Source organism: Arachis ipaensis, chromosome B01 (genome assembly GCF_000816755.2).
Source record: "Arachis ipaensis cultivar K30076 chromosome B01, Araip1.1, whole genome shotgun sequence".
NCBI classification, from domain to species: Eukaryota; Viridiplantae; Streptophyta; class Magnoliopsida; order Fabales; family Fabaceae; genus Arachis; species Arachis ipaensis.
In genome coordinates, this window is record NC_029785.2 from 5,077,081 (window position 1) to 5,091,033 (window position 13,953).

General features: G+C 33.4%; 2 protein-coding genes across 2 annotated transcripts; one reads left to right on the forward strand and one right to left on the reverse strand.

The window, feature by feature from the left end:
- LOC110269068 (protein MAIN-LIKE 1-like) lies at window positions 2,112-4,265 on the forward strand. The gene is made up of 2 exons (XM_021116399.1): window positions 2,112-2,540; window positions 3,388-4,265. Exons 1-2 carry the CDS (start codon window positions 2,463-2,465, stop codon window positions 3,925-3,927), a joined length of 618 nt encoding a protein of 205 aa, XP_020972058.1. The 5' UTR covers window positions 2,112-2,462; the 3' UTR covers window positions 3,928-4,265.
- Window positions 6,497-9,287, reverse strand: LOC107644852. Its single transcript, XM_016348795.1, has 4 exons — window positions 8,699-9,287; window positions 7,111-8,076; window positions 7,001-7,014; window positions 6,497-6,913 (listed from the first exon to the last, which is right to left on the reverse strand). Exons 1-4 carry the CDS (start codon window positions 9,285-9,287, stop codon window positions 6,497-6,499), a joined length of 1,986 nt encoding a protein of 661 aa, XP_016204281.1.

Consider the following 13,953-nt stretch of genomic DNA (forward strand, 5'->3'; position numbering starts at 1 on the left):
TTTATAATTTAGATCAACGATTAAAATAATTAGAAAATTAGTATTTTTGATACACTTAAAACTTTTTTTATAGAATATATTTTACTTTGCCGGGTAAGTTAGCTGGCTTAAGTTTTGAGAGCTCGGAGCATTAAATATTAGGAATATTTGTAAAAAAGTTTTAATTAGTGGAGGTTACAAATGATTAAAAACGAAATAAAAAAATTAATAAAAAATTGCAAAAATTTGGGTTCTAAAAGCCTAAAACACAACAGATTCTCTCCTAATATTCTAATATTTTTATTTTTTGAAAACAGTTACATTATTTTTTATTTTAAACATGACACTTATTAATATCCTAAATATGGAGTAAATTTTATTCTTCTTTTAAAAATATATATTAAGAATAAGATTGAATATATTGATTTATTATAGTATTTAGGTGTCTAAATATATCCGATTTTTTTAATTAAAATACGATTCAACTCAAAAAATATGTGCATTGAATAAGTATTGAATGAATATCATATTTAAAATGTATTTGATACATCGATAAAATTTAGCAAAAATCTATGTACTTCGTAGGTTACCAAAGAATGAAAAGTGAAAAGTAAAAAGATTGCTAGCCCTACCGAACTATTAATTCATAGCAATTTTTGAAACAATATGTATAATATTTTAGTTTCAAGCATAAATCAGAGAGACAGACGAGAACACTATTATTGAAGAAAAGAAAAATAGAGGATGGAAATACCAGATTCGGATGCTATGAGGAATAAGAAAAGCAAGCAAGGAAGCACCAACGAAGCTTTTGTCATTTTGAAGGTTTTTTTGAGAAATTTTTGTTTTAATTTAATTGCCTATATGGCATGGTAGAAATTAGAATATAAATAAAGCTTGATTGCATGTTTATAAGGAAAACTGCATTAATTTTCGTTACAGTAAATAGGGGTGGCAAAACAGGTTGAACTCGTTGGGCTGACTCGCTAAATTCGCTAAAAAGAGCGGGTCGGACTAGGATTTGGAGCTCACCAAATTAAAAAAATCTGTCAAATCCGTACCGCCAAATTGGCGGATTTTGACGGGGCGGGGCGGACCGGTCCGCTGGGCCGAAGATTTTTATTTTATTTTTTTATTAAATAAAAGAGTCGACCTGCCAATCCGCCATAAAGCGAAACGGACTAGCATTTTGAACCCATTTTAGTTGGCGGGACGAGTCTACGCGGTGCGAGGCGGGCCGGCCCATTTTGCCACCCTTAACAGCAAATGATGCTATATCAAAGGCATAGTCATTTTTTTTTCATTTGTTACCCAAATTACCGTATTTAAAAAAAAATAGTAATTAGATTTTTTATAAGAGACATTTAGCCTTATTTAGATAGATATTACATGTAACCGACTTTTATGGAAAGAATTAAACATAAGATACACTTAGCCTTATTTAGATAGATATATTTGGAAAAAAATTGAAATGTTATTTTATTTGAGATAATATACAGTTTATTCTTTAAAATTTCAAGCATTTATCAAAATAGTCTATAACACTAAGAAATTATCTAATGATCTCTAAATTTATTGATTTAATTTTTATTTTTAATTTAATTATCATTAACATAGTACTAATATAAATTTTTACAATATCAATATGACATTTTCAACAATAAAATGACATATTACTTTTAGGAAAAGTTTAGGGACCAGCAGTTTTGTTGAATTTTGGCCAACATATAACCAGTAAAAAAAGGTGAGTCATTGGATGAAATCTCACACAAATCTCACACCATTAAATAATCATTGATGACTATTTAATGGCTACCAATCACAAAAATTGCTGATCCTAACATTGCTCATAATTTTAATATGATCAAATATGTTCTAAATTAATTAATTGACTCATACGTATTCTTTGCGAGTCCTTTTTGGTTTATAAAATTTAAGAATAATTCATGACCACACTTAATATAAAATTGATAATTATATGTATAAAAAAAAATCTCAAAATGACTAACGGAAAAAATTTGAGTTTTTTCAAATTCCAAAACAAAAAATTGAATTAATTACTCTACCAACTCAAATTATTTAATTGATATATCGTTCCGTGAAAAATAATGTGTTACCACTTACCGCGCTTTTTATTTTCTATATAGAGGGCTGGAATGAGTTGAACACCGTTATGGAGGAGGGGGGAGCTTTACTTTTCTGTGGTGTCAGTGAATATGAAAATCGGACCCAGCGAATGGAAGAGGGGTACTCGGACCTTCCGAGTTGCATGCACTTAGGCAGACCGTCCGATTTGTGTATAGGGAGGCCACGCGTCGCTGAATGCTTGCTCCCCACAAACGGTGCCCCTTTAACCCAACCAAACTCAGTGCATGCATACTAAACGAGTTCAGTTTCATTTCCTCCCCCACCAACACACTTGAACTCCATCTTCTTCCTCCCTCAACGTTCTGGCAGCAGCTGTGTGAGAAACCAAAGCTAAAATGTCAAGAAAAATTAAAGCTAGAAATGTTGATCGTTCGGAACTCCACATTATAAAATATTTGAGATACTCTGATTATGTAAGTTTTTTTTTAAATCTTATTTATTTTTTGCAGATTTTTAATTTTTTTTAAATTTAGTTATATTTATGTTTAGTTGTTAGGATATTTATGGTTGTTAGGAGTTGATCTGAAGAACATATATATGAATTAGTGTATAGATTTATTGATAGAAATTTAAAAAATAAATTTTTAAATAAATAAGGTGTAAGTGTAGTAGTTTATGATTGTTAGGAGTTGAGCTGAAGAACATATGTATGAATTAGTGTATAGATTTATTGATAGAAATTTAAAAATAAATGTTTAAATAAATAAGGTGTGTAGCGGTTATAATTTGGTCAGAGTAGTTTGTAATATAATAAATTATAAAAAAAATAGCTTTTAAAAAATTTTGGAATAATTTTAAAAGTTATGGTTATTTGTAGAAATTTAGGATTATATGTTTAAATAATGGTTAGCAACATGTGTGTTTAAAAATAAGTAATTGTTGTTTAGACGTTTATCCAATATAATAGAGTAGTATTAAGAATGACATGTTAATAATTTTTTATAATAGTTTTAGATTTAATAATTAATTAGGTAACTGTTATAGTTAATTAGGTAACTTATAATTAATTATAGTTTTAGTTGAGATTTTACTATTATTACATTAGAACAGTATTAGAAACATAAAAAGTGAAACTATGTATTAGTAATTATTATCTGTAGCAGCTTAGATATTGGCTCTATGTACATTAATTAAAATTTGAGATGAAAATGTTATTACTTAGTAATTCGGATTCAATATAATTATATTCTTTAATTAGCTTTTTAAAATTATGTACGATAGTTGTGTAATTTGATTCGTGCTTTTGCTATGCTTTTGTAGGCCTCACGGATGATGACATGTGATCATCCTGTCCCTCCGGATCGGTACGATGAGAGAGTGGAGGAGTATCTACGATCAACTGGGTTTTACCACGTTAGTCAGATTGGAGTAGTTCAATGCCAGAAAGCACTGGTAAATGCTTTAGTGGAAAGGTGGCACCCGGAAACGCATACCTTCCACCTTCCAGTTGGTGAATGTGCCGTGTCACTGGAAGACATGGCTATGATCTTTGGTCTTTCGACTGAAGGCCTTCCAGTGACTGGCATGACTTTGAGTAGTTTTGAGGCATTAGAGGCAGAGTGTCTGCATCAATTTGGGGTGGCGCTGAGAAAGTCGGATTGTCGAGGAAGTGGCATAAAACTGACGTGGCTACGGGATTTAAAAGAACGGTCACAGTTGACCGATGAGAACAGTATACAGGTGTACGTTAAGTGCCACATCATGTTGTTGATCGGTACGATCTTGTTTGGAGACAAGTCTGGGGCATCTGTCCACTGGAAGTATCTGCCTCTGCTGAGTGACTTTGCTAGTATTGGATAGTATAGCTGGGGATCAGCCTGCCTAGCACACCTGTACAGGAGTTTATGCAGGGCCTCACGTTTTGATTGTAAGGAAATAGATGGTCCGCTGACACTTCTACTGTGTTGGGCATGGATGCGCCTACCATATCTAGCATCGGTTCCTAGGGAACCTCGCAGTTTTTCACTTGCCAACAGGTTAGACTATCTTACGTTTACCTTGTATCTTCATGTTTAGAAACCAATTGTGTTAATGAGATCCGTTATATTAGGTGGCGAAACTGGGAGCGTGGAGATCGAGTCTATAGATATCATAAGCTTGCTCATTTTCGGAAGGCCTTGGATGAACTCCAGGAAGGCCAGGTGTGTTTGATATTTACATTGCATGTGGGTCCGGTCTAGTGATTTACTTTTTTGGATTTTAATTATTTGCGTGCTTTACTGTTACCAGTTTTGTTGGGTTGCATATTCTGCTGAACGTGTTGATCCGGATATAATTCCTGCGCAGCAGCCATTAGATACTTATATGTACTGGTACCGTTCAAAGTATGGTGATCACTTGAACTTGTCGGATCTTGCGGTCCAAGAGGATGTTGAGGGTGACCAGGTTATGGATGATGATAATAAAGAGCAGGAGCCACAGTCACCACCGCCTCCAACTCCACCTCCACCTCCACTTCCAGCGGCAGAAGAACAACCTCATTCCACAAGCCAGTATGTACCTCAGATACAATTTCCTATGTCATTCCCGATACATCAGCCACATTTTGACTCAGGAGAGGGAGGTTCTTTTAGCCAGTTGCTTGGGTTCATGGCCTCAGATGCCGGCCAAGCACAACATAGCCACCAGGCTGACTTCATGGCGGGTAGGTATTCGTTTGACGCGAGGTATCCATTTGATACCTACTCGGGTGCTTCTGGAGGGTTTGTATCTGGTGATTCTAGTAGGAGTGACGGTGGTCGAGGAGTTCTTAATAGTCAAAATTCGAACCGTGTTTCAATGACTATGATTGAAGAAAATGCTAAGACTTTTGAGCATGAGACTGCTGAGTACTTAGTGGATGAGCCAGATGACGAGGAAGACGACGAAGATGAGGATGAGGACATGGATGAGGAAGATGATGAGGACATGGACCAGGATGAAGAATCCCGTAATGATGCAGATACAATTATCATATAAACTTTTCCCGTCAATTGATATTATCATATTATTGTATGGGGTGTTGTGTAGGGTTGATTAAACTATATAAGTATATAGCCAATTGATTATATTATGGTCATGTATGGTACACTGGTTAAGGTTGATGTTACTATATAACTGGTTGGTCAATAGATGATAGTATGTCTATGTTTGGTATCTCTTTGTTAGGTTGATTAAACTATATACCTGCCTGGCCAATTGATGATAGTATGTTTTTGTTAGGTATATTTTTGTTAGGTTGATTATACGATATGCCTGCTGTCTCAATTGATGATATTATGTTCTTGTATGGTGTGTTGGTTTATGTTGATTATACTATACAGTTGCTTGGTTTGATGGTTGTTTATACAGGTGACAGCTGCACTCCAGGTGAGATAGGCAAAGGCTACAATCTCAGGATTGATCCACCACGTCGTAGTGCTAGTCGATACACTCCGTCCGTGATCAAAAAGGCCGCGAAGAAATGCAAGAACATTGTGGACAGTGAGAAAGTAGTTGTGGTGTAGTTAGTTTAGGCTATGTATCATGTATGGTACTTAATGTTTACTTTAACTATTTATGTATGACTAAAGTATGATAAGTACCAACTAAGTATTGTATTTAAATGTTTCAGTATGATGTTCCTTATGTTCATTAGAATACAATGAAGCAGGTTACGATGGCAGTGTTATGAGAATTGAACCGGACCGGACCAGTTCGACCGAAAAACCTACAAACCGGATCCTATATCGGTCCGGTCCGGCATTTGGACCATGTAAGGATGAAAACCGGTTCGAACCGGTATAACTACTGATGAACCGTTGAATATCCAGTGAACCTGTAGTATGATCGGTTCGATCATCGGTTCGGTTCTGGCAACTATGTACGATCGTTCAAATCTAATAAAGTACATTGACACAGGTTACAATGACTCGATCACCGTAAAGTACATTCACAAATGTTAAACCGGTTCATACATCATAAAGTTCACTGACACAGGATACGATGGTTCAATTACCATAAAGTACAATGACACAGGTAGCAACGATTCATTAATCATACAAGGCATTGACATAGGATACAATGCTTCAAATATCATATAAACCTACTGGGCATTATTGTCGGTACCTGGAGGACCTCCCTGACGGCATCTACTACAACTGTGTCCCTCAGCTCCACATTGCCTACACCGCCTCGGACGACGTAGCATACGTGTGTCCATCTCATTCAAGAAGCGCGTCATCCTAGGCCGACCTTTGGAAACGCGTCTCAGGTACGGGTTCGGTACGAATCGGGGACCATTGTAAGAAGGCCACGTAGTAGGATTCCCTAATGGCCTAAACCTAGCCCGATACACGCGCCTGACCTGGTCCATCTTATAAACGTCATGCACATATACCTGCCAATCTAGTCATTGATTTGCACAACATGCAAACACATGCCGGCAAGGAATCCGGTCCACCTGGAACTCACCACAGTCACATCTCTGACCACGGAGATCAACAGCATACTCCACTCCACTTGGCATCTCACGCACTTCAAATACCTCATTCTGCCTGTCAAAGCAATTAACCTGAATGTTGCCTGATGCAAGTTGATTTGCATGAATTTTGGAGGTCGCATGCTCCGTAAAAACATGGCCTGCATTAATCCTCGCCCCCGCTTCTGCTCTTTTCCATGTGAACAACTCATTAAGTCTGTAGAATGTTGCTTTCACAAGTGCAGTGATGAGGAGATTGCGTGCACCCTTCAAGACTGAGTTGATGCACTCCACTAGATTAGTCGTCATGTGACCCCATCGGTAGCCACCATCGAATGCCAACGCATACTGTTCACGGGAAATACGGTTTAACCAGTTAGTATACGCCTCGCCTCGCTCTCATAAACGCTGGTAACGCAGTTCATACTCACGAACCGTCCGCGAATACCCTAAAGAATATCAGGTACCAAAAAACAAATAAGTTTCAGGATGTATAGATTGTTCGCAGTTTCATCAATAACAAGATTTTAAAGATACAATGTTACCTATATTGACGACAAGCTTTTGCAGATAGGGTGCCTTGAAACTGATGCAAAATATGTGGAAAGCTCTAGGAGGTGACCAAGCTCCGTGACTACGTTTCACAGTTGCATTTATGGACTCATGTCGGTCCGATATCAGCCCCACACCATCCCGAGTCACAACATGTTGACGTAGGTTACTGAGAAAAAAGTGCCAAGTATCAGAGGCCTCTCCCTCGACAATGGCAAATGCAATCGGGATGATATTGTTGTTACCATCCTGCGAAATGGCCACTAACAAGCAACCCTTGTACTTTCCGTACAAGTGAGTCCCGTCCACCTGGACAACTGGATTACAGTGTCTGAATGCTCTAATGCATGGGTAATAGCTCCAAAATACTCGATGCAATACCCGGATATCAGTTACCAAATCATCCCCTTGATATGCAGGCATAATCTCAAAATGTACGACAGCTGATGGTTCCTTATGACACATGGCCTCGAACCATATGTGCAACGCTTTGTACGATGCTTCCCAACCTCCAAATATCTTCTCAATGGACTTCTGTTTTGCCAACCATACTTTTTGATAGCTGACCGTGTAGTTGAACTTCGATTGCACTTCTGCAATAACTGATTTTACCTTTAAAGAGGGGTCAGCCTCAACCAACGGCTTTATGGCTTCGGCAATCGTATTTGAATCCAGCTTGGAATGATCCTGAGAGATGGTTGCTCTGGTACAAGTGTGACTACCATTGTACCTCCTAATAACCCAACAGTGCTTTCTGCTGATCATGCTAACTCTGATAAGCCAATCACACCCTGACCCGTACTGTGTACACTTCGCATAAAATGTCAACGGTTTCGACTCATACACATGGTAGTCTACAGATCTTCGGAAGGTATACTCCTTCATCGCCTTAATAACAGCTTCCCTGGAACTGAATTCCATCCCCACGGCGAACTCACCATCTGCGACAAAAGGAACTTCTGCCAAGAAGGCAGCCACACCGTAAGTATTTAATACATGATTGTTTAATGACCAAAATTAAATATTAAATCATCACTCACATCATCAATTATGATATAGCTAACGTTTACATTAAGGTATTATCTAAATCTCCATTACATAAAAATACAAACACATTAAAACAAATTATCCTCAATAACTAAATATAAATACCTATATTTCCAGATAACTTCATAAATACTATTATAAACAATCAGTTAAAATAACCTAATTAACTAAATAACTACATAAATACAAATTAAACAAATAACTAAAAATAATTATTAAACACCTAAGTAAATACAAGGTAACTAAATAACTAAAATTAAATACTAACCGCCTTCATAACTTCATCAAGACTATAATAAATACTCATTAATAAATAAACTAATAAATAATTCCTAATTAACTAAGTAACTAAATAAATATAAATTAACTAAATAATCCCTAATTATCTTCGTAAATACTCTAAGAAATATTTATTAATGAATCCTAATTAACATATTAACTAAATGAATACTGGAACCTAAATACTAATTCACTTAAAGTATTTTTATTTTGATCTTGTCTAAATAACCTCTTTTGCAAATGCTAAATGAGTACCTGCACTCATATAGTCTGGAAACTCCGGAGCATGCATGGCTTCCAAATCCAAAACTCGCATGAAAGATGGCTCCTCAAATGGCTCTTCGTTCGCGAATGCATTTGCAACGTCTGCCACATTCGGAGCCACACCGCCGTCGGCTGGATTTACATCTCCATCTTCACCGACAACTTCGTAATTGCTTTCAAACTCTTCCTCACTGTCACTATTGTAGTCTTCTCGTAAAATATTTCGGTCGGTCTCAGATTGTTCGAATTCAACGTACAACTCGATGAAGAAAATTTGAGCACGACTTTTAATGTACATTGAAAACATCTCTTGCATGCTAGCTTCGTCGGTTACATACTTGGTCTGAAATTGGACGAATCCACCAAATACTGGTACAGGATATCTGTATAAAATACATGATATTTTTCTTGACATCTCCGAATCTATCTTCTCACAAATCACTCCTTTAAGCTCTTCAAATGAAATTGTGAAGGGAATAACAACATCTAATGGATCTTCACAAACAAATTTTACTCTTTCAAGTGTCTGCAACAAAATCTGACCAAAATAATACACCTTCAAAAGAACTCTATCATCCATTCTTCCCACTCACTTAAACAAAAATAGAAATTTTACCATCAACTTTTTTTCCCCCAAACCAAGTTACCCCATTACAGACCAGAGAAAGAAGAAGAGAACTCGAACAACAAGAAGAAAGTTGGATCTGGTCGGCTGTCTTTGGTTCGCACACTTGAGCACCTATATATATACACACACAATTCGGACGATCCGAGTGGTGTATACCCTAATTCGAAAAAAATTATAAAATAAGGAAAACCCACGGTCCGATTTCCATTAGTGTAAATAAAAAAAAAAATTTCTCAACCACAAAACGGACCCAGCGATTACTTTAACGAACCAAAAACAAATCACACAAAAAAATTGGACCTACCGTTTTGCTGGGTCATATCGCACGGTCCGATTTTTTCTTTGTGCTAGTGCAAAACGGACCCTCCGATTTACTTACAAAATTTCCAAAACATAGAAATCGGAGGATCCGATTACTTCCTTTCCAAATCTAACCAAAACCTGTCCCACATTCCGGTGTAACACCCCCTCAATCCATATTCCAGCACAACACCAACCCCTCCTCCATAACCAAAAAAAGACCCCCACTTACCGTACTTAAGAAAAAAAAATAATTTAATAATTAACTTTTTTAAAAGAGATGTCTCCACGTCTTTCCAATATAAAACTTGAGACCTCTATATTAAAATTCCTTATTCAAATACAAATTATATTAAGATACATTAATTTCTTGATATATATCAATAATTATTATTATTAAAGGAAATATTATTTTAATTATTGAAAAATAAAATTATTAATTATTGAATTTGTTTTGGTTATTAGGAAAGAAATTGAGAAAACTCAATCTCATTGTATGCTCCACTTCAAAGATTTTTTGAACGTATAAAAGGGACCTGCTATACATACAAACATTTTTGGCTTACAAGCTATATAAGTTGGTCCAAATTCAAGAAAAAAACACACGCACTACTCCTTTAAATTGAGCGTCCAACGCACGCGCCTTACAATACGTTCATTATGCTGCACTCTTCCTCTTCTTCCTCAATCAAAACGCAAACCGTCAAGATTCAAGCGACATTCGAAACAAACTACGATTCTGCGAAGAGTAGAAGAAATCAAGAAGAAAAGATACAAATCTCTATAAAAAATCACTAGAAAAAACGAAAAAACATTATTCAAGGTACTGTTTTACTGTTCTTCTAGACTTTTTTTCTAGATTGTCTCTGGCATGTGCCTCATCCTTAACCAACAAAATATTAAAAGGTTTCAAGAAGAAATATACTGTCTCTCCCTGATATTGGGTGTATTTCTTAAATTTTTTGAGTGTATTCCTGTAATCGTTTGGTTTATTTCTGTAACCGTTTGGGTGTATTTCTATAATCCTTTGGGTGTATTTCTGTAATCGTTTGGATGTATTTCTGAAGTTCCATTATCTTCGTAACAATTTCAAAGCTTGATTTCAGAAATCATGAAAATCGAAAAAAACAGAAGGAGATCGAAGGGAAAGAAAGAACGTACGAAGGAGATCGAACAAATTTGGCAAGAAACTCGAAAAAGGAAATGAAATCTTTTGAAAAATGGAAGTTATATATTCACGCGTTAATTGATTTGGATTGATTTAAAAGTTTGTTAAAGAGGCCCGTAACATAAGCAGCGCGTTTATGGGTTTCGTTCTCTTTAGACTTGTAAAGCTTGTAAGTACAAAACACTTGTATGTAGAGATTAATTCCGTAAAAAAATATGGAGGGGATAAAATTTGAACTTGGCCTGTAAAACTCTTTGGATGCAATTGCTCAATAAAAAATCGAGCTCCTCCTATGAAAGCTACTTTACCCACATTCTATTGGGTTTGTCATAATATATGAGTAGATCAAATTATTCTTCAGTAAAATAGAGTTTACTGCATCTTTTTTGAACTCTTACATCCATGTAATTAGAACCTGGATCGGTGAATACAATTGGAGGTGGTATTTAATGGATGTGGTGCATTGTAAACGATTACGACAAAGGACAATCTCACTGTAATGTTGGACGAAAAGAATAAATTTAGTTTGAGTAAGAACAACCATCAAATTATTAAAAAGAATAATAATAGAATGACTACATCAAAAAGATATCATACAAAATTATAACTTGTACCTTTTAAAATATCAATTTTGATGAAAAATAAAAAATACATTCTTATTCTACGAAATAATAAAAAAAATAAATTATAAGATTAATACAAAATATTTTTTCTTAAATTTAGACTCATGAATTACAAAAAAAAAATAATGTATATAACTTTTAGGGTAAAAAACGTATATGAGCCAAGGAGAGTTCAAAATTACCTAAATCCGCTAAACAAAATTCTGATACATCATTCTACTAAAGAACAAATTAATGTAATTCGAATCAATACAATTCGAATTAGATTTGTATGTAATTCGAATTGATATAATTCGAATTACTTGAAAGCATTGACAACACGTAATTCGAATCAATATGTCACGAATTATAAACTTAGAGTTCGAATTGTATCAATTCGAATTAGTAGGGAGACGTGCTTTGAAGGGAGTTCGAATCAAGTTGATTCGAATTACTCCCTTTTCGTAACAAATTCTAATAAAAATTTTTAATGAATTTATTTAAATTATAGTACAAAAAAATATTTTATTCTATGCAAAATAATTTTTAAAAAATAGCTTAAAAAATATTTTTTAAATTATTTTGCATACAATAAAATATTTTTTTGTAGTATGATTTAAATAAATTTATTAAAAGATATTCATGAGCTATCAAGAATGGGCAGAAGAGTATTGTATAAAGTTCGAATTGTTCACAGTATAATTTGAATAAGGCTTGGTTTGGTAAAGCTTTTACTTTTTAAGAGTAGCTTATGAAAGCTGTCTTTTAAAAAACGACTTTTTAAAAGCTACAGCACTTGCATTTGGTAAAATCACATTAAAAATAGTTTTTAATAAGCACAAGTACTATAATTGTGTTTGGTAAAACAGCTTTTAAAAATTAAAAAATATAATAAACATATTTATAATGAAGAATAATATTTTTTTTCAAATTTTAGAGACCAATAATTTAAATATTTATTCGATTTACTCTCTATATTAATATAAATAGAGTTATCATTAATCAATAATAAAACTTGTACTGATACGTCTATTACCCATTTATATATATTGACTCACTTATACAAATCACAAAAAATGAGACACATATCTCAAGTAAAATTATATGAAGATTGTGTTAAAATTTGTGAAGGTTAGGTTGAGAAATTAGAAATATATGAGGATTCCAATGGTAATATAATGGCGAAAAATATGTGTGGAAAAATAAATAAATTATGGTGTTAATAATTAATAATGGTAATTTTGAATATTTATTATATTAGATTTTTTTTTTTAATTTTAATACGTACAAGATATTATTCTTCGTTATAAATATGTTTATTATATTTTTTTAATTTTTAAAAGTTGTTTTACCAAACACAATTATAGTACTTGTGCTTATTAAAAACTACTTTTAATGTGATTTTACCAAACGCAAGTGCTGTAGCTTTTAAAAAGTCGTCTTTTAAAAGACAGCTTTCATAAGCTACTCTTAAAAAGTAAAAGCTTTACCAAACCAAGCCTTATTCAAATTATACGGTGAACAATTCGAACTTTATACAATACTCTTCTGCCCATTCTTGATAGCTCATGAATATTTTTTAATAAATTTATTTAAATTATACTACAAAAAAATATTTTATTGTATGCAAAATAATTTAAAAATATTTTTTAAGCTATTTTTTTAAAATTATTTTGCATAGAATAAAATATTTTTTGTACTATAATTTAAATAAATTCATTAAAAAAATTTATTAGAATTTGTTACAAAAACGGAGTAATTCGAATCAACTTGATTCGAACTCCCTTCAAAGCACGTCTCCCTACTAATTCGAATTGATATAATTTGAACTCTAAGTTTATAATTCGTGACATATTGATTCGAATTACATACAAATCTAATTCAAATTGTATTGATTCGAATTACATTAATTTATTCTTTGATAGAATGATGTATCAGAATTTTATTTAACGAATTTAGGTAATTTTAAACTTCCCTTGGCTCATATACGTTTTTTACCCTAACTTTTAGTAGCTTAATTATTAGAATGAATATCAAAATTATATATAATTATGTGACACACCACACACGTGCATGAGTATGAATTTCAACAAATCTATTAACAATTTTGATCTTATTTATTTATGGCTAATTATTATGATTGATTAAAAATATAATTAGAATACGTGCATGAGTATGAATTTCAACAAATTTATTGACAATTTTGATATTATTTATTTATGGCTAATTATAATGATTGATTAAAAATATAATTAGAAGGATTCACAACTAATATAATTATTATTAAATAAATACTGATTTTTATATAATTAAAAAAATATTTTTTTAAATAAATTGAAAAAAAAGAGATATATTATGTATTGACACTAAAATATGCTACGTCAGTATTTTTTGCACTAAAATGCTACATTTTGTAGAATGATATAATAATTATATGAATTGAGTCATGTCGAATCTATTTTATTATATAAAACTCGAATTTTTACATTTAATGATGGAGTTGATATGGCATGCTCTTGAGGGGTTTTCGACTTATTTCATTTAATAA

Bases quoted from the DNA above. Each gene is read 5' to 3' on its own strand.
- LOC110269068 (XM_021116399.1), top strand. From the start codon at position 2,463: ATGTCAAGAAAAATTAAAGCTAGAAATGTTGATCGTTCGGAACTCCAC. The intron at 2,541-3,387 runs GTAAGTTTTTTT...ATGCTTTTGTAG, and splicing joins ATTTGAGATACTCTGATTAT to GCCTCACGGATGATGACATG.
- LOC107644852 (XM_016348795.1), bottom strand. From the start codon at position 9,287: ATGGATGATAGAGTTCTTTTGAAGGTGTATTATTTTGGTCAGATTTTG. The intron at 8,077-8,698 runs GTACTCATTTAG...CCTTCTTGGCAG, and splicing joins TCCAGACTATATGAGTGCAG to AAGTTCCTTTTGTCGCAGAT.